General features: G+C 37.3%; 1 protein-coding gene across 2 annotated transcripts in view; it reads left to right on the top strand.

Moving 5' to 3' along the window:
* LOC137651467 (protein dopey-1 homolog) overlaps window positions 1–21870 on the top strand; it is a 501407-nt gene that overhangs the window by 308833 nt on the left and 170704 nt on the right. For both annotated transcript variants that reach the window (XM_068384695.1, XM_068384701.1), the window contains exons 12-14: window positions 15426–15647; window positions 18386–18607; window positions 20846–20972. In XM_068384695.1, the coding sequence (XP_068240796.1) occupies window positions 15426–15647; window positions 18386–18607; window positions 20846–20972 (571 nt within the window). The remainder of the gene's footprint in view (window positions 1–15425; window positions 15648–18385; window positions 18608–20845; window positions 20973–21870) is intronic.

The following is a 21870-nucleotide window of genomic DNA, read 5'->3' on the forward strand; positions in this document are numbered from 1 at the left end:
GAGTGTGAGTGTGAGTGTGAGTGTGAGTTAGTTAGTTAGTTAGTTAGTTAGTTAGTTAGTTAGTTAGTTAGTTAGTTAGTTAGTTAGTTAGTTAGTTAGTTAGTTAGTTAGTTAAGGAATTATGGAAGTTTTAATCTGTGGTTTCATCTTAAGTTTGATTTTTTTTCTGTGAAACTCCCCTAATGTTCATATTGCTTTTCTGTTGAAGCTGTTTAAATGTTAATGCTTCCCCACATTAAAAATTTTCCTCCTTGAAAAATGCTTCCTCCTCTGGGAATTATTGTATTATCTGGGTTGGTTGAAAGCAACTAACTAGTCTATGATGTGTCATTGTTCCCTTTGGCTTTCAGCTTTCTTGTTGATGGTTTACTGTTGGGATGTCTATATGTACCCATCTATTCAAATTTAGTTTTAGGCTATTTAACTTTCAGTTGGGGTGTCTTTCAGAATTGCTATGAATGCTGGGGTCAGTAGTTCAAATATAAATTCATAAATTGCAATATGATTATGAATTATTCCCAGCTTTGTGAAATGTTTTTTCAGCAGGATTGTGGTTTTTGTGTATACAAGAACGTTGTTTATTTACATTCCTCCATTTTGGAATTATGTCAGCTGACAGCTGAATGCTTTGAGTGCTCAAATGTAAAGTAAATTAATGTTTAGTATATGCCTCTACAATTTTGCTTTGTTTTTTTATAGTTCTAGGAGAATCCAGAGAAAACTGAGAACCCTGGGATAACTTCTTAAGTTTTGAATAGCAGTTCAGTTACTGTATATTCATTTTGTGTAATCTTTGAAAAATTCTGCAACCCAGTTCTGGGTTTGGACCACTTGTTTCCAAGGTGTACTCATGATTAAGCTTTTTATTCCATCGTCATGAATATTTTATGGCTTCGATCAATTTTTCTCTTTTTAAAATCATTGGAAAGAGAATTCTATGCTCTAAAAGTTGTACATTTGGAATTTTCATAGGGTTCTTTATTTTTTATATGCATTATTTTATCAATACTGTATATAGAAATACTTTAAAAAATGGTTATTTTTCATATGGAAGTTCTTTGTTTTTTTCTAAAAGCGAGTGTACTATTGTAGGCTATAAAATTCTATATCTTGTCATGTTAAAATGACAAAAATCAGTCAATATTGAAAAAAAGTAGTAATTATTCTCTGAAAATTTCATGTTCAGAGAAATTGGTCTTCAAAGATTTTTTTGTAGAGATTGGAGAATATACTTTAGTACTGTATGGGCATTTACTGGTAATTTTCCTCATCACTAGGGATCATAAGGACATGACCATTATATTTCAGGGTTATTTACTAAGCAGTAGTGAGCCCCTTCCCTCAAATCCAGAAATATAGATGCTACATATACCAAATTTCCACATTTAAGAAAGACATTGGTAGCATAATGTATTGTTGGCTGTGTACTTTCTAGGCAAATTTCACACTTCAGACATATTTAGCTATCGTCTCCTATATTTTATGCATCTTTCAGCATAACCATTACATAAAAATTGTAAATATATATAAATAAGCTAACAGAGAAATATAGTTGAATATACTTTAGTATACATAAGTATGGGATTTTAGAGGTAATAATTTTCCTCAATACTGGGTATTGATAGTAAAGATACACACAAGCTCACCAATCATGGGCTCCTTTTGCATAGTTCAAGGACCGTTGCTGACCAAGGGCCAAAGGACAATTGACTAACAACAACCATTTCAGAGCAGACAGGGTCAAAGGCTGCCCCTTCTATTTTAATGGGTGATTTTAATGCAAAGCATACTTATGGGCTGGAAATGTGTGTAATAGATGGGGTAATCTTGTTGAAGAATTAATCAATAACAATGATCTATTACTAATGAATGATGGTTCTCCAGCTAGGTATTATGTATTCTACAACTCTACATCAGCCATCGATTTGTCAAACTGTTCCTCATCCTTTCGATTGGATTACCTTTGGTCAGTCAACCAACACCTACATGGCAATGACTATTGCCCAATAATGTTAAGTTATGCTCACAATCTTCCTGCTCCATGTCCACCAAAAAGGAAGATAGATGAGGCAAACTGAACATCTTATGGAACTGTGCACACACGGATAGAGAGTATGGTAACTTTACATCTCCAGTGCATGCTTATCAACATCTTTCAAATGTTATTGATGATAATGCCAGAAAGTTTATACATAAAACATGTGGTTTATCTTATTGCTCTGTAGTTCCTTGGTGGAGTAAAGAATGTGCCAATGCAAGGAAAGTGACCAGAACTTGCTTTAGAAGGTACTTAAGAACAGAATATGAAGCAGATTGAATTGTGTACCTTAGAGCCTGTGCCAAACAAAAAAGAACTTTTAAAAAAGCAAAGAGAGTATCTTGGGGGAAATATATATCTAATATCAATACCAAAACTCCTTCAAAGGAAATATTGGATAAGATTAGAAAACTTCAAGGCAAGTTTGTCCCTAGGCCTTTACCAATATTAAGGGAAAATAATAGATATATATCTGACCTCAAAGATGTAGGAGAGGTACAGTACTTGCTAAGCAATTGCTCATGTATCAAGTGCTGACAATTATTCCCCAGCATTTCAACAAATTAGAGCAACAACATCTGTTGTTCCTCCTGCTTCTTCCAAAACTGACGCTTTTAACTTTCCTTTTAGTAATGAGATGCAAAATGCTATTACTAGCTTGTCTTTGACTGCCCCAGGTGAGAATGGCATCTGATATGAAATGATTTCACATCTCCCAGTGTATACTAATGAATTTTTATTAGAAACGCTTAATGGTCTATGGGCCTCTCACACATCTCCTGATTCATGGCATTCTTCAATTATAATTTCTGGCCATAGGTCTGGTAAAGACCCAAAACTGCCATTTAGTTATAGGCCTTTAGCCTTGCAAACTATTTGAGAGAATGGTTAACAACAGGCTTGTGTGGTATCTAGAATCAAATAACCTTTTATCAAACAGGTAGTTTGGTTTTAGGAAGAATTTAAGTACACTAGACCCTTTGCTGATGTTATCAAGGGAAATTCAAATGCTTTTTGTAACTAAAACCAGGTGGTGGGTGTCTTTTTTTACCTTGAAAAGGCGTATGACACCACCTGGAAGAGCGGTATTTTAAAGCAGTTGGTCTCGTGGGGTATAGGAGAACATATGTTTTCTTTTATTGAAGAATTTTTATCAAACTGATTAAAGTAAGGGTAGGGTCAGAACTCTCTTCATCCTACATGCAAGAAGGTGTCCCCTAATGTAAGCGAACTGAGCGTGACCTCATTTGCTATTGCTATCAACAGTCTTGTGAATCGCCTACCTCCTGGCATACAGGGGTCACTATTTGTTGATGATTTTACTATTTATTGCAGTGGATCATCTGCACTACAAGCATGCCAAAAGCTTCAAATTGCTATAAAGGCAGCTTGTGCATGGGAAAATTCTTGGGAATTCATGTTCTCTGCTCAGAAGACCAAAGTCATCTGTTTTACTCATACTCGTAAAAGAGAAGAGATCCCCACCTTTTTCTTAAATGATATTATTTTTCCCTATGAGGAAAAATATCAAGTGTCTTGGGGTAATTTTCAACAAGAAAATGACCTTTGGTCCCCATATAAGTGACCTATGAATCAGGTTTAAAAAGTCACTAAACATCTTAAAAGTCGTATCACATTTTGATTAGGTACTGATAGAATATTTGCTTAGAATTCATACATCTTTGTGTCAGAGCAAGTTAGACTATGCATGTCAAATTTATGGGTCAGCTACTAAGACTTTACTTGAAAAACTTGATAATGTTCACAATATGGGGCTCCACATCTGCTCTGGTGCATACAGAACATCTCCCATTGATAGTCTGTATTTGGATTCTGGAATGCCGCCTCTTTCTATAGGCATGGATGAGTCAAGTTTGAGGTTTATAGCTAGGTCCCTTGCTATAAGAAACAATCCTAACAGTGATTATGTTAGGGCTCCTTTAGATTGAGCTCCTAACAGATCAAGAGTGCCCAAGCCTTTAGAACTACAGCTGAAAAATGATGCCAGTGAGGTGGGTTTGTTTACAGCACATATAGCAGAGTCAGGATATCCCTTGGTGTTATCCACCTGTTAAGGTATGTTTTACGGCAGGAGGGAAAAAAGGGATTTTGACGTAGGAAAAATCTATTTCTGGGCGGGAGACCCGTGCCGCCCAGTGAAATGCTCCTTTAGCACCATTATAGCACCATCTATATATTACCAGAGAGAAAATTGCATGGGAATGCCAGGTTGAACCCAGCTCGCTCACCTGTATAAGGTGTCGATATAATACTGGGGCGTGATAATTCACAACCAGAGGTCTCGCACCATTTAGATATCTCCTGTCAAAATCCCCGAACAACGAGGTGCCGTTCAACATCGTACTACTACTAGCAATCCCACGCCAGTGACGTCACTCCTTTCTATAGCACGCAGTTTGTTACCCGCATTTTCGCTGGTTTTCTCTGGATTTACCTCAAGATGTCTGACTCCACTGTCACTACATCTAAGTTAAGTACCAGATCTTTGAGTTTTGAGATTTTGGAGGGGGCCTTGCCCCTTTTTGTTTATATTTTTCAGCTTTATTATTCACGACCTTGCATGGGTCTCGGCTCCCTCCTCGTTCTCTCTCGGTCGTTCTTAACGATTTTCAATAGTCCTCCATACTGATTGTTTCTCGTTATGAACCTTATGGATAGCCACGGTTCACACACCGTATTTTATATTGTCCTGTTTTATGATAACAGTTCTTTCATATTCATGTGCATATTTTTGGTAGGTTGGCATGCCTGATCGCCTTCGGCGTTCTTTTCTTCATATTATTTCTTGGCTATTTACGTTCGCGACACGAACTTGCTTATCATTTTAACGTCATTCGTATGCTTGCATTAGTTCGGGGGCTTTCATGAGTCAGATATTACATTTTAGTTTTCATTTTGTTAGCACTTCACTGACCCTGTGTTCTGTTGGTAGCCCTGCCTACTCCTAGCGCCGTCAGGCTTGGTTTTTCCTGTCTCTTGTTCGCGCCCTCGTTTGTTTTATGATTGATTTATAGCTAATTTTATTATTATTATTATCATCCAGCATGCCTTCCTATCTTATTTACCATGTGTTATACGGCAGGAGGGAAAAATACCCTAGCCAGTAAGGTAATGAAAAGTGAGTTTTCACATCATGCTGCTCAACATCATGGGAAACTTGTTTTTATGGGTGGTTCCAAATCAGCTGCTGGAGTTGGAAGTGCAATTGTGGTAGGTGATATTATTATTAGAAAGAAGCTTCCATTCTCTTGTTCAGTATTTACTGAGCTGTATGCTATAATTCTCGGAGTCCGATATATATTTTAGAAATGGTAATCAAAATAGTTTTTATACATTTTTTACAAATTCCAATAGCGTTTTATTCGCAATTAAGCAAATTATGCCTGGCCATCATCTAGTACAAGAGGTTCAATACTGGTTAGTACTTCTGCAGTCTAGGAAGAATGTCAGTGTTCACTTCAGCTAGATCCCTGCCCATGTGGGGTTTGATGGAAATGAACGAGTAAATAAGGCAGCTAAGGAAGCTTCAGGGCTACTTAATCTATCCTCCAAAGTATTCTTTACAAAGACCTTAAAAGCAAGATACATTTTTACTGTAAGAACAAGTGGCCGGCTTTATGGTCTGAACTGACCACCAATACAAAACAAACAAATCCACCCTTCAGTGAATAAATGGTCATCTTCTAATTCTACAAGTAGGAGGGATGATATCACTTTAACTACACTGCGTATTGGCGTTACTCATGCAACCCACAATTATTTAATGTAGGGTGGTGAAGGGAGACCGGCCCCTCTTTGCAATACCTGTCAAGTGACAATAGATATCAAACATATTTCAGTCAATTGTCCTGTATTTAATCTTCGGAGGAGGACGCATTTTCTCCAGGACAAACCTTTAAGAGATATACTGGGGAAAATTGTAATACTCTGAACTTGAAAAAATTCATACTGAGTATTAGTTTATATCATGAGCTTTAAATAATTTTATTAATTTATTATTTTAATCCTTTTAATACCTCTTTATTTTTCATTTAGATATTATTGTATGTGTGATTGGTTTTGGGAAGTTAAAATGATATCAAATGTGAGAGGACGGGTATGGTTGATTAATTTGCATTATACAGCGCTGAATGGCCTTTGATGCCCCAGTGCTTGGCTTAAGGCCTAAATTTTTATTCAATTCAATTTATATAACTGACATTACAGGAGAGGCACAACTGACACTGAACAGGAAAGAGGAGCCAGATATTTGCCTCTACAGTATATATAAATGCATCAAAGCTTTGTTGGTTCACGGGTGTGTCTGAAGAGACGGGAGCACACCTCGTGCAACCCCTAGAATCATTCATAGAGTCGGTAGAAATGACCGAATGGGTACGTCAATCCTATTTCAAAGTGTTTAGTCTTTAAGCAGCTCTCCTTGTGTTCCAACACTTTTGCCCTCTTTTGAAAGGTCACTTGGTGGTGTGAATAAGTGACAGCACCATCATAGAGGGAGAAACAACAATGGAGGCGGTACTGTTTTTCTGCAGCTCTGCCAACTGACAGTAGAGATCCATGAGTGGGCAGTGCTTGACCCAGTCACTCTAACAGCCCACTTGATTCCAGGCAAAAGATCATCAGAAGATGACAAACTGAGCAGGGGGATTCAGATCGTAGGCCTAGAATGATCTTTGCATTCTCAGATAGTAAGCAAGACCCTGACTTTGAAGGATTCCTGATAGCCATCCTGTTTGCAACCTCGCTAGTCAGAAAATTCTGATATTCTGCTTACCCATGCCAAACCTGGAAAAAGCGTTCGAGGATGTCTTCCAGCATCCGTGGGACGGCATCGACATCTAAGTTTTTCTACTGTTCTGCCTGATAAGGAGTGTCTTAAATCATGTCCGGGCCACTCCCAACTCAGTATGACTAATATCATCGAGAGGGCCCTAAGTAGAATGGTACCTGGACCTTCTACCCCTCCTGATAAAGGCTCCAAGGGTATTGCCTCTCAGTTCAACATGTTCCACTAACTACACGCCCAGAGATCCCACAACTCGGTGGAATCACTTTGGATTCACAGGTGGAGGTTATCCAGCATCTTCTCTCAGAGAAAGACTTTCTGAGAAAATTTTCGTGAGAGGTGTGAGGATATTTCTGGGAATCGTCTACTTCAGTGTGCCAGACCAAGTGGGCCACATTCTTTGGTTGGGAAATTGGGCTTTACCTTTTGTAGCCTCTATGCCATAGTTAGCCAAATGTTTACTTTACCCCCCGAAGAGAAAAGCTCGTTCTTGGGATTGGTGGGGAGAGCCCAGCACTTCAAGCCTTAAAGTCAGATCTGACTTTAGGCTGAAAAGATTTGATATTGCCATTAAGATTAAGCTGTCCACACTCTTATGGAGTTTTTAACATACTTTATCTCCAAGAGGGGTAGGACCACCACTCTTGGAAATTAATAAGGTCTTGCAGTCCCTGAAGAGGACACCTTTGAACTGTTGGGCTTACCTCACACAGAAAACTCCCTCAAACAAGTTTCTTGCTTGCCTTAGCCTCCAACAAATGAGTTAGCGAGCTTCATGGGCTCTTCTTTAGTGTTGCTCATACTGAACACGGGGGACAGATCTCATCCCCTTTTAATCTTGAACTTCTAACTAAAACCAAGAATCCGTCTCTTCTCCATACCAGGATTCCTTTGTCTCAGATTGCGAGCCATGGAAATGCAACTGATGATCTAGATAAGCTACTTCAGTGGGTTTTGTAAGGACACTTGACCGCTACCTTAAATGTACACAAACAAGTTAACATCACCTGCCGCTCTTCTTCCTGAGCACGAGGAGAGTGAAAAAGAAGGTGACTAAGTACAATCTTCTCCTGACTAAAAGAAATCATTGACTGTACCCATTAACCATCCTTACCTCCTGCTCCGGGTGGAGCTTGGATAAAATCACATGATGTCAAGGGAGTAGCTATAACCCTGTCATTCCATGAGAATCTTTGTGACACAGGTACTCCAGGCAGGCATGTGGAAATATCAGATGAGGATTCCTGCCCATTACCTGCGGGAATTGACCATCAGATCGAGGATGGAGGTTATGTCTTAGACTGAGATGAAAAGGAAGAGTGATTGATCCTTTCCTTTCACTGTCATCTTTCCCTTAACTGGGGCACAGCATCAGAAACCCTGTCAGCTTGAATCAGTTCATTAGCAGGCAAGCCCCACTTTATTGGTAGCTTTTCTGTTACATGGTATAGAAGTGTCATTCCACACACTCCGTATAAGGGGTAGTGTGTAGTAACGAGGTAAAACCATTGCTATACATATGCCACATTGTGTGAACCAAACAAACCCATTAGGATACATATATGGTACTTGTTTAGAACCAAGCATACCCATTAGTGTACATATGACTCAGCATTACAACACTGAGATTTTCTCCTCAGTGTCCTTTAGTGCATGGGCTGTGGACCTGCTGGTATAGTCACACCATTGGTGCACGAGTTGTATGGAAACTGAACTCTCACTACATACAGGGTCCAAGTTTAGGAATCCTGGAATTAGTTTTCCAGCCAGTTGGAACAGAAACTTCCTCCCACCTAAGGAGGGGTCTCCTATGTAAAGGACAATTGTTTGTATTTGTGCCAGAACAAATGATGAATTTAGAGATACATACATATACCAAGGCACTTTCCCCAATTTTGGGGGTTAGCCGACATCAAACAAATGAAACAAAAAAGGGTACGTCTCCTCTCTATGTTCTTCCCAGCCTGACAAGGGACTCAACCGAGTTTGGCTGGTACTGCTAGGGTGCCACAGCCAACCCTCCCACATTATCCACCACAGATGAAGCTTCATAATGCTGAATACCCTACTGCTGCTGCCTTTGTGGTTATCCAAGGCACCGGAGGAAGCAGCAAGGCCTACCGGAACTGCGTCACAATCGCTTGCCATTCATTCCTATTTCTAGCACGCTCTCTTGCCTCTCTCACATCTATCCTCTTATCACCCAGAGCTTCCTTCACTCCATCCATCCACCCAAACCTTGGCCTTCCTCTTGTACTTCTCCCATCAACTCTTGCATTCATCATCTTCTTTAGCAGACAGCTATTTTCCATTCTTTCAACATGGCCAAACCACCTCAACACATTCATATCCACTCTAGCTGCTAACTCTTTTCTTACACCCGTTCTCAACATTACTACTTCGTTCCTAACCCTATCTACTTGAGATACACCAGCCATACTCCTTAGACACTTCATCTCAAACACATTCAATTTCTGTCTCTCCGTCACTTTCATTCCCCACAACTCTGATCCATACATCACAGTTGGTACAATCACTTTCTCATACAGAAATCTCTTTTCATTCATGCCCAACCCTCTATTTTTTACTACTCCCTTAACTGCCCCAACACTTTGCATCCTTCATTCACTCCCTGACATACATCTGCTTCCACTCCACCATTTGCTGCAACAACAGACCCCAAGTACCTAAACTGATCCACCTCCTCAAGTAACTCTCCATTCAATATGACATTCAACCTTGCACCACCTTTCCTTCTCGTACATCTCATAACCTTACTCTTACCCACATTAACTCTCAACTTCCTTCTCTCACACACCCTTCCAAATTCTGTCACTAATCGGCCAAGCTTCTCTTCCGCTTCTGCAACCAGTACAGTATCATCCGCAAACAACAACTGATTTACCTCCCATTCATGGTCATTCTGGTCTACCAGTTTCAATCCTCGTCCAAGCACTCGAGCATTCACCTCTCTCACCACTCCATCAACATACAAGTTAAACAACCACAGTGACATCACACATCCCTGTCTCAGTCCCACTCTCACCAGAAACCAGTCGCTCACTTCATTTCCTATCCTAACACATGCTTTACTACCTTTGTAGAAACTTTTCACTGCTTGCAACAACCTTCCACCAACTCCATATAACCTCATCACATTCCACATTGCTTCCTTATCAACTCTATCATACGCTTTCTCCAGATCCATAAACGCAACATACACATCCTTACCTTTTGCTAAATATTTCTCGCATATCTGCCTAACTGTAAAAATCTGATTCATACAACCCCTACCTCTTCCAAAACCACCCTGTACTTCTAAGATTGCATTCTCTGTTTTATCCTTAATCCTATTAATCAGTACCTTACCATACACTTTTGCAACTACACTCAACAAACTAATACCCCTTGGATTACAACACTCATGCACATCTCTCACCCTTGTATAGTGGTACAATACACGCACAAACCCAATCTACTGGTACCATTGACAACACAAAACACACACTAAACAATCTCACCAACCATTCAAGTACAGTCATACCCCCTTCCTTCAACATCTCAGCTCTCACACCATCCATACCAGATGCTTTTCCTACTCTCGTTTCACTTAGTGCTCTCCTCACTTCCTCTCTTGTAATCTCTCTCTTATTCTCATCTCCCACCACTGGCACCTCAACACCTGCAACAGCAATTATATCTGCCTCCCTATTATCCTCAACATTCAGTAAACTCTCAAAATACTCCACCCACCTTTTCCTTGCCTCCTCTCCTTTTAACAACCTTCCATTTCTATTTTTCACTATCTCTTCAATTCTTGAGCCAGCCTTCCTTACTCTCTTCACTTCTTTCCAAAACTTCTTATTCTCTTCATATGTCTGACCCAATCCCTGACCCCACCTCAGGTCAGCTGCCCTCTTTGCCTCACTTACCTTGCACTTTACTTCCACATTTTTCTCTCTATATCTTTCATACTTCTCTACACTATTACTCTGCAGCCATTCTTCAAAAGCCCTCTTTTTCTCTTCCACTTTTACCTTCACTCCTTCATTCCACCATTCACTGCCCTTCCTCATGCTACCTCCAACAAACTTCTTGCCACACACATCACTTGCAATCCCAACAAAATTTTCTTTTACTAACTTCCACTCCTCCTCTAAATTTCCAGTTTCTCTTACTTTCACTTCGTCATTTGCCATTTTCAACTTTTCTTGATATTTACTTTTTACCCCCGGTTGTATTAGCTCTTTAACCCTCACTAGCCCCCTATTACATCCACCAACTCTATTCCCCCACTCTTTTGCTACAACTAATTTTCCTTCCACCAAAAAATGATCAGACATACCATTAGCCATACCCCTAAACACGTGCTTGTCTTTCAATCTTCCAAACATTCTTTTAGTTATCAACACATAATCCATTAATGCCCTTTCTACCACTCTCCCATTTGCCACTCTTACCCATGTATACTTGTTTTTATCTTTCTTTTTGAAAAAGCTAGAACTTATCACCATCTCTTGCTCAACACACATATTTACCAGTCTCTCACCACTCTCATTTTCACCTGGTACACCATACTTCCCAGTGACTCCTTCTACCTCTCCAGTGCCCACTCTAGCATTTAAGTCACCCATGACAACTACATAATTCCTTCTACCCAGTCCTTCTACATACCTAGTTAATTCATTCCAAAACTCATTCCGCTCTTCTTCACTCTTCTCACAACCTGGTCAATACGCATTGACAAAAGCCCAACATTCCCTACCCAACCTAACCCTTACCCACATTAACCTAGATGATGTCTCCCTCTATTCCACTACTTTACCTGTCATCCATTCACTCAGCAATAAAGCCACACCTTCTCTTGCTCTTCCCCTTTCAATCCCAGACACTCTACCAGACATTTCACCAAACATCACTTCACCTTTCCCTTTTATCTTTGTCTCACACAAGGCCAATATATCCATCCTTCTATTCCTAAACATACTTCCAATCTCACATCTTTTACTCTCTATCGTACTACATCCATGCACATTCAAACACCCCAAAACTAGAGTGCGGGGAGCAGTCACTCTCCCCCCAGCTCCACTTCTTTGATGTCTCACAGGATTATAATACAGGAGAGGGGGTTCCCAGCCCCCTCGTCCCGTCCCTTTTAGTCGCCTCTTACGACACGCAGGGATACGTTGGCACTATTCTAGTTGCTTTTATGCCCCTGCGGCCACAGGGATAATTCGTATTTTTTTTAACCATACAAACCTGAGTCCTTTATTCATAGTTTTCCATTATCACTAACCCCTTAGAAAGTCACAGTTGCGATCAAAGTGACTACTCAGTGAGCAAGCAGAGTGGTGGGGCTTCCCTGGTCCCAACCAGGTATTTACTGGCTACCTGTTTAATTCTTGTTATAAAACTTTGCTGTTATCTCTCCTATGTAAAAGTCTTGGGCTTGTATAGTAAGAAAAGGGTAAATTATATTCATATTCGCTATTTTAATTACTTTACACTTAAAACACATACTGTACTGTAGACAGTGCAGTATAAACATTATGTACACATGTTTTGTGTAGGCAAATGGTATATGGGTACTAGACTGTAATTGTAGAAGTTTGTGGTACTGTATCTGTAGTTAGGATAAGGTAATTGTGTGTTAGTATTTAGATTACAGAATATTTTTATAAGTTTGTCAGTGCTTAAGATATTTATGACAAAAGGGAAAAACATATTGCAGCAACCAGGAAAGCTTTAAATCCCAATCGTTCAGTTTTCAATGTCTTACTTGTGTAATAAATTCACTAATCCTTAAATACAGTATTACTAGTACTGTAATTTGTTTGTTTGCTTAGGATGAAAGTTATAAGTTATATGCATGAGTTTCTCTGGTGTAGTTATATAGTACCTTATACAGTATTAAGTCATTTTCAACTCTGACAATTTTTTGATAAATAGGAGAATGAATGTAATTTTTTTCAAATTCTATACATTTCTTTAATTGAATAAGTATGATATGATTTTTATGAAGAGAAATTAGTTTTATTGTATTAACGACTACTGTATATGGGGCTGCTTATAGTGTTTCGCAGGGTGTCTGAGAGGTTTTTGAAGGTTCAGTTTACACTAAGTATATAGAATTTAATACAATGTCATGAATCTTACCCAATTAATGACTCAAAGTGAGGTAAGGCTGTAAATAGTCTAATTTTTATTTTATACTGAAGTCTGCAATATATTTCATATATGTAATGCATATATGCAAGTTAATATTTTTATGGCATATGAATGTTTCATGTTAAATTTAACCGCAGTGTTTTCATTTTTTATTTGTTCATAGTTGGAATAGTCGCATGTGGCATTTGCATTTTAGTTTTACAGTATTGTATTTACTTGTTTGATATTGGAGTCATGAGTAAATATATTTTAATTTCTTCATAATCCCACCACTTATGTGTGCCCTTGTTTGTGTCTTATAAATATCCTTGGATTCAAGATCATTTGTAGATTGGCATATGGTCCACATGGTTCCTACGTAACCACCAATCACCTTCCTCTGTCAAAAGCTCATTCATGCCAATTTTCCTTATGTTTCTCCTCTGCTAGATCACAGCTTTGCTAACCATTGTTTCATTATTCATTTAGTAGCAAAATCTGTTTTTTTCCAGCTTTTTTTTACTCTTTCTCCTAATAAAAGATGAAATATTTATTTCTACACCTCAAACTGTACCTATTCAATGCCATATCTACTTCTCAAAATTAATTCTCATGGTGGGGCTACCTGTATAATTGCATATTTATCCTCAGAATGCAGTTTATTATAACAGTCTTGCCTTGTTTTATGTATAGTTTGATACCAAGCAGTTTTTTCCTGCTGTGACCTTATTGTGGAAGGATCTTTTTCATATAAGTGAAGTTTTGAAACTATAAGAGTTTAAACTGAGTACAAATGCTTCCTAAAAAGCAGTCTGACACAAGTCTCATTTCAGAGTGTTTTTATTTCTCTCATAATTTGTTTGGTTACTTCTGAATGTATTTTTCTGTATTAGGCTGCATTCTTTGATGATTCGCTAGAGCTAGAAATATTCTGTTTTTTTTTTTTTAACCGGTGTTGCAGATTGTCTTGTAACAACAAAAGCAAGGATGAGGATAATAATGCTGTAGTACATCACAAATACATCCCTGGATGTCCTAAATTAGTATGGCTTTCCACATTTTGGTATTATCAGGCAGATCTTAAAATACTAATTGTGTCCATAAATGTAAAATGGATGATGAGAGTTCTCTTTTGGCCATTATCAGAGTAGTTTGCAGACTTCCTAACTATACTGCTCAGTCAACAGAATTTTCAGATTACTTGGTAACCTCAAGATGTTGCAGTTTCTTGGCTGGATGTCTTCTAGCAATATCTCAGAGGCAGAAGATTTATTTAGGAGCCAGCAGAGCCATTGCAGGGTCTTGTTGATCTTTAACCAGTAACCTCTACTGTAGTGTTGCATAAATTGCGTAAGAATCACAAGTAAACGAATTCATAATTTCACCGCTTAGTTATAATCGCAGTACCCCTCCTTCTCCCTTCCATTCTCTCTTCGGTGTTTAACAGTAGAGTGCTCCTTTTACCCAGGACCCATTCTAAGTGGGTTTTGCTTTTACCTAACCGCTATTTTCACCAATAGCGAGTTTTATTAATTCCACCTTTTTAAAAAGTAGATTCTGGTATTCAAAGAAAAGTCATATTAACATGTTTTTCTTGTGCTTAGTGTAATTTATCCCAATTTGTGTTAAAATATGTTAAAAGTTACAAAATTATGCAGCGTGCATCCGAAAACAAGCTCCTGTTGTTGCTTTGGCAGGTGTTGTTATTAAATTCAGATTTACCATCACGATACTTTATAATATATTTATTCGTTAACATTATTTATTGACAAAACCTATATATGAGGTAGAACCTTAGGTTAGTAAATAAGTTTCAATACACATTACTTTATAATTTTTTGAACACGATGGTATTCGGACAAAAATACTTCCGACCAATTAGCTATTAGGAAACTTTTCCGAGCTAAAAGGGCACCCCTGCAAGTCAGTGCAAATCTGCCTCGCTAAAATAAATTGACTACTGTATAGTGCATTTGGTCATTTTGAAGACATTAATGTAGACATTTATGAGGGATTGGTTGTTCAAATACTGATTTTGTATTATGAATTAATATATTTAGTGGTTGAACACCATGTTAGATTTACTGATAATTTTAGAAGTTACAACAAGATGTTTAAGGAACCCTCACAAATTTTGTGTACTAATGATGCTAAAGTTTTAACGGAGTGTTGTGGATAGGTAGACCTATTAAATTTCATTAGAAGGAGAATGTCCTCTAATTTCTTGGGTATATTTATGTGGCTATTGAGTTCGCATTGATAACATTTGTGTGGACAAGAAAAATGGCTATACATTCTAGAATAGGAATCAAATTGATAATTGACTTAATTATGTTCTAGTATATACTAAAATAGGAATTACATGAAAGTATTATCCTTTCTTGTCTCCGTCTCTTTCGTTTGGTTGTGATAATTAAAATGGTCTCATTTCAGGGTGTAGGTATTGCAGCGCTGTCATCTACAAATTTGAAGAATAAGAATAGTGACATTTATAGTAGACAGAGTGGAGTTGGTGGACTGCTGTGGAGTGGATGCTCACAACAGCTAGGCCTCGTTGAGATGATGTCACTATTAAGAGTGCTTCCATTGCATACTTTGGTAGCAACAGTGAAACAGGTCGTGAAACAACCACCAATAGTGGAAGGTTCACAACAAGTGAGTTATGATTTTTATTGCAATTGAAAATCTTAGTTGTGTATCGTCATTCCATATGTTTTGTAGATTCATTGTTCTCTTTTGTAGCTTTATTTGAACTTCCTTAACAGACCAATTCACTTTCTTTCCCTTCATCTAAATATTACTCTTTAAGGCTCTCTTGGTAAGTGTTTAGAAATTTGACTGGGTGATTTTGTCAAATTAATCCATAATGATCATTTATTGGGGCATAGATTTTTTTATGGGTTTGATTGCAAATGGTTGGAGTGTATTTAGTTGGTAATTGTGTACTTATGACTCTTTAGGTTTCCCCCTACAAAAATGAAATAAAAGATATGTAAACATCATGAATAATAAGTGAAATAATCACATATGCAGTATTAAAATGTACTAAACTGATTTACTTTTAGAGGTTTGAGGAATTTAATAAAACAAATGCCCATAAGTTTAGCTTGGTTTCTCAAAAATAAAAAATATAAAAAGTTGAGATAAATAGATTAAGATGAGATGAGATAAACGTCCAAGTATTTTATGCGGCTTGAGATTTGTATGGCTTTATTGGTAACCTTGACTTTAGTAAGTTGATAGGTAGCTTTTATACTGTGAGTTCTTTGTCTTATTGTTATTTTTCTTGAATTTATATTTATTATGGGTGTGAGCCAGGTATAATGAGGTTGAGACCTTTTTCCCTATTTTATATGATATGGTGAGACATTATATTATGGTTCTTGACCTTAGAATTTGGTTTCTTCCCTTCATGACTAATTTTAAAGCAAAATCAACATTCAGGAGAATTTTGCATAGAAGATATATAATTAAATATCTCTGTCACAGTTGCATATAAATGAATACACTATATATTACATGGACTAAAATTTAAATCCCTAAAAAAATAAAGTAGAACAGTAAAAATTTTACCAAAAAATATGAATTTATCAAGTACAGTAATCCCATAATATATGTCCAATCTATATATTTGTTGGCACCCATATCCTTTCCTCCCCTTGTAGTGCAATAACACACACACACACACACACACACACACACACACACTCTCTCTCTCTCTCTCTCTCTCTCTCTCTCTCTCTCTCTCTCTCTCTCTCTCTCTCTCTCTCTCGAAGAGCGATCATTTTAAAAGGTACAGTATTTCTTTTGTGACATAAGAAAGTTATTTCTTTGCAAAACAACCAAATTTCAGGTTTACACTTACTCAATGAGAAGAGGGGGAGGATTTGAGTAGAGAAAGGTGTTCTGTAGGCAAGAGGAATGGGAAGGAAAGCTTGTGTTTTCTGTTGAAGGCAAAAGATATGCTGAAATGAACCGTAAAATGTGTAAATAACAGAAATAAAAGATTTAAGTGACATGAAATTATGAAACCTCTGGCTATTGATCTGGCTTCCTCCTCTGAAAAAAAAACTTTAACACTGAGGCTTTGCTGCTTGACAGCAATAAATACCGGCGAAGGCTACTGAGGTTTCTGTGGAATCTGTAGTAGAGCAGCTTTCTGCAAAGCTTTTCCCAGTTTGTAACTTCTGAGTCTGTCCCTCACCATAAACATTAGATTCACAAACTATTTTTGCTTTAATCAAAAGAGCTAGCAGTCATATTTGTGATATTGGAGGTGCTGAGTTTCTGTAACATCTATGTGACAAGGCTTAATGTAACATCTCCCCTAATTTCCAAGCTGCTTGGTTTGACTGAATTGAACCTTACATGAGAAATATATAGTTAACGCCCATTGCAGATATATCTGTTACTCACATACCCCCACAAATTCCAAGGTCCTTTCACATCTCCAAGTCTAACGGCAACTTGTATAATTAAGAATACTCTTTTTTTGTGCTGATACTCTTACTATCATATTATACCTTGCTAGGATAAACCTAGATATTATGTCTTAATTTTTTTAGCTTCTATCCACATGAATACTTCTACTGCTAGTTGGCATAAAATTTGCTTATATTTCACACTGTTTTCTTGAGTATTCCACTCCTTTTGAGCTGTTAGTTTACCACACCTTCAACGAAAGGGGAAGTTGATGCACTATGTCTCTTGTACTGTAGTACCAAAGACTTGTCACTCAACTCTTTTACCCCCAAAGGACGTGCTGGTACGTTTCACAAAACTCATCCTTTTACCCCCATGGACGTACCAGTACGTCCTTGCAAAAAACTGCTATGTAAATTTTTTTTGGCATATTTTTGATAATTTTTTGAGAAACCTCTGGCATTTTCCAAGAGAATGAGACCAACCTGACCTCCCTATGACAAAAATTAAGGCTGTTAGAGCAATTTAAAAAAAATATACTGCAAAATGCGCTTGAAAAAAAATAACCCAAGGGGGTTAAGGGTTGGAAATTTCCAAATAGCCTGGGGGTAAAAGGGTTAATGATATAATAAGATAGAGCGACCAATGGAATACCTACTAATAGAGGACGAGGGTTTCTGAAAACGTTGAAAGGCCATGAAGACGAATTTTTGCTCTGGCCAATTAATCCTTGAGAAAAGTCACTGTCGACCATGACTTATAGCTACAGGTAAAGCGACCATAAAAGATGAGTGGTTTGCCACATCTTCCCTCCAGATAACAGTACTTGTGTATATTATAAGTTTATTGACAATAATTTTTATCTATACAGCATAAGTTAGTGTTACTTATTTATATGTTGTTTAATGCTCATTCCTGATAAATTTAGGCTTTGATGTATTTTACTACATGGATATTTATTGCCTTTACAGAGTCTCCCATTGGAGGTGAGTGTATTGCAGGTATTCTACGTGTATGTCCAACAATGTCCAAGTTCTCAGCTAGGAGAATGCTGGGGACCCTTACTTGTCATGATAAAAGAAGGTACCTTGACCCTATCACCTCCAGCCCAACTTGTTTTGCTAGCAACACTCAATGAATTCGTTCAGCGAGCAGCTCCTCTTCAGGAAAAAAAAGACATAAAAGAGTTGCAGGTATGTAATTGTTGAAGAATATCCCCATAAGTTTATGATTAGAATAGATATATCTTTGTGTTGTATATTATCTTTTCATTTTTAAGTGATGGCTGTCTAGGCTGTATCCAGTAAATATTATAAGTAGGTTCTACTTCAGTAAAATGTTTGTCGCACTGCTAGAGGTTTTCATAGCATTCTTTTAATTATCTGCTATGTTGTCTATTCCTATTGCTAACTTTCTACTTTGGTGTCTAGTTTCTTCTCAATTTTTACCTAGATTTTATGTAACATACTGTTTGAGTCCAATTAATTCTGTTTGAGTTGAAATATTCACTTTGTTCTGTGGAATCCAATTAATTATAAGCTGTGTAATTTTCATGTTATATGAATAATAATTAACACCATTATCAAAATTCTTATATACGGTTCCCTCTAAAGAATTAGACATGAAATAAGTTCTCTAGACTCTCTTCTGTTTTGAGTGATAGCTTATCTAAATTTTCATTTGATCTCAATCATTTTATATTATTGTTTTTTACTTCCTAATGATTTTGGTTCTGTCCTTGCCTGGGTCTTCAATTGAGCATTTTTGTTATTGTTTTATCATCTTCCTAGCTGACTTAAGGCTGCTTCACACGGTGCAACTATTGTCAATTTTTAGTCACGCAATTACCTACTAGGCTACCGAGTACTGTAGTTCCAAGGCGCATGCGCAGACGCGTACCTTGGACAAAGTTGACAATTTTTCCCAAACACCGCTCTGTCATTGTTTAATTACCGAGATCCGCAATTTCTCTATACTTCGTCCCATTGAAAATTTAAAAAATAGTCATAGCCAGGTGCCAGGGCACAACCAAAACAAAGGCCATTCTACCACCAGGGACTTTACCGAGAACAGCAGACTACAGGAAAATATTGCATTGTGGTCTCCAGATGCAGAAAATTTACTTTTGGCACAAGTGACGTAAACCAAACATCTGTGGGACCTGCAGAAAGTGGGTTTCCAAAAAATTGCAGCCTCTCTACGAGCGCACTTTGAAAGTTTGAAAGATGTTTCTGAAGGTTTCTGTTTAGGTGGCCCAACAAAAGTTGCCAACTCTCTGCAACTCTTGTAGCGAGCTGTGTGAAGTGAATTTAGAAGTCGCCGACAGTTATAGGTAATTGCGCAAGTCAAAAGTCGACGATAATTGCCCCGTTTGAAGGTGCCTTTATTCATGGTACCTTTGTATTTACTACTTTTCTGCATAACTGCTCCAATCCCCTTCTCCTTACATACCCAAACCCTCTCCATTCTTTGAGGTGTCAGTGTAATTTTTTTTGCCTCTAGGCACCACCTCTTTAAGTTACTTCCTTGTTTGTAATAGGATCTTCTCTGTGTGCCCCTGTTAAGATTCCAAGCATTTTTCAGTCACAAATTTTCAAATTATCTCTATTTTGATTCTAAAGGCCCATGTCTGTTCCATAGAGCTTTACAGGCCATACACATGCATCATAGGTTTACACTTCTAATTCTTCAATTTACATGCTCTTATGTTTTTACGGGTTAATATTTCATCTCTTTACCCCTTACTATTTAATTATGCAAGCATTACCCAGTATAATAGTGACAACATTTTCTTTGGTGCTGTTTGGTAAGTTTGTGTTTCAGCATCTCCATTCCCGTATGTTTGGCATATTCAATCCTTGGCTTTGGAAAAAATTCCAAAATTGCTTATATCTTTAGATTTCTTTCTCCTATGCTATATCTAACTATAAAATCAGTAAAAATTATATGCTTACTACTATGATGCCATTTAGTTTAACAGCCTATCCATATCCCATCTGACTATGCCACTTTTGCCTCAGTATCTGAAGCCCTATCCCTATTTTGTTCTGAGCTTTTTGATTTTCTTAATCTTCATTATTATTTGATTTATTTTTTTTGCAATTTTGTCACATTTTCAGGCATTCATCTCTGACCATTATGTTTACTCTCTTTAGTCTTATCCCGCTGTAATTCCACCTAATTCATATTTGTCTTCATCATTATAAGTATTTTTGTTTCAACTCTTGTACCTTCCCCTTTGAACACAATGAATATCTAAATTATAAAATGTTATTTGATCCTTAAAACCTTTTAAGGGCTTGATTTTAATGTTGCAGAAAGTATAGACACATGTCTAATAAGGTGTATTTCATGTTGAAAAATTATTGCTGAATAAAAATTCTAGTCTGGACTTTGAATAGCATTTTATCAAAATCCTATATTAATTTCAGGAAGTATCGGGTAAATTATTAGAATCTTGCAGTAACATTGCTGGATCTTGTCTTGAAGCCACTACATGGCTGAGAAGAAATTTGACTGTAAAAACAGAGTCGGGTGACAAAAGAGACGGAGTTAATGGTAAGTTTAATTATTTTTTATCCTTACCTTGATTTTGCTTTATTATAACCGTAAAGCAAAAGTTTTATTGACCTTAGAAGTAAGAAACTGCTCACAACCTATGTACCATATTTATCATGATACCAGGTCTCCATGTAGTGAATGCTAGCTTGAATGCCAGCTCAGTGTAGTGATAACCCCAAAGCCTCAAATTCTAGAAGTTGACTATTGTATACAGATTTATACAACATATGTGGACATTCCTTATTTGAATTTCCTACAATATGATGTGCATGTGAAAATTTATTGATGACTACCAGTTATAACAGCAGTAAAAAGTGTGAAACATAGAGAGAAGGGTTAGATTCATTAAAACAGATTCACAGAAATATTTGATTCAAGATTGTTACCATTCTGAAGGGAGTCGGTAAAATGACAGGAGTGACGGAACATAAGCAATTCACTGGTCTCCAATTGCCTTCGTATATTTTACCTCAAAGATTGAAATATAGAAAACTGGTGTGTATGCAAGAGGTAGTTGTTCTGATTTTTTCCTGCAAAACTTTGACTTGATATCTAGAGCATGAAACTTCTCGATCTTGGGGATGTGAGTTTGAAATTAGGAAAAAGTTATGGTTCATTATTGTTAGTATTATTATTACTAGCCAAGCAATCATAGATGGAAAAGCTGAATGCTACAACCCTAAGAGCCCCAAAAAGAAAAGCAACCAGCGAAGAAAAGAGATGGAGAAGTAGAGAGTAAACTATAAGGAAAAAATTGTAATAGATTAAATAATTAACTGGTTAACAGATAGGTAACATATAAACTATGAAATAAAACAATGCCAAACTGCTCACAGAAAAGAACTTTCACCAAATTTGAACTTTTGAAAGTTTTATTGTCTCAACTGTTCGATTG

This window comes from Palaemon carinicauda, chromosome 1 (genome assembly GCF_036898095.1).
Source record: "Palaemon carinicauda isolate YSFRI2023 chromosome 1, ASM3689809v2, whole genome shotgun sequence".
Taxonomy (NCBI): Eukaryota; Metazoa; Arthropoda; class Malacostraca; order Decapoda; family Palaemonidae; genus Palaemon; species Palaemon carinicauda.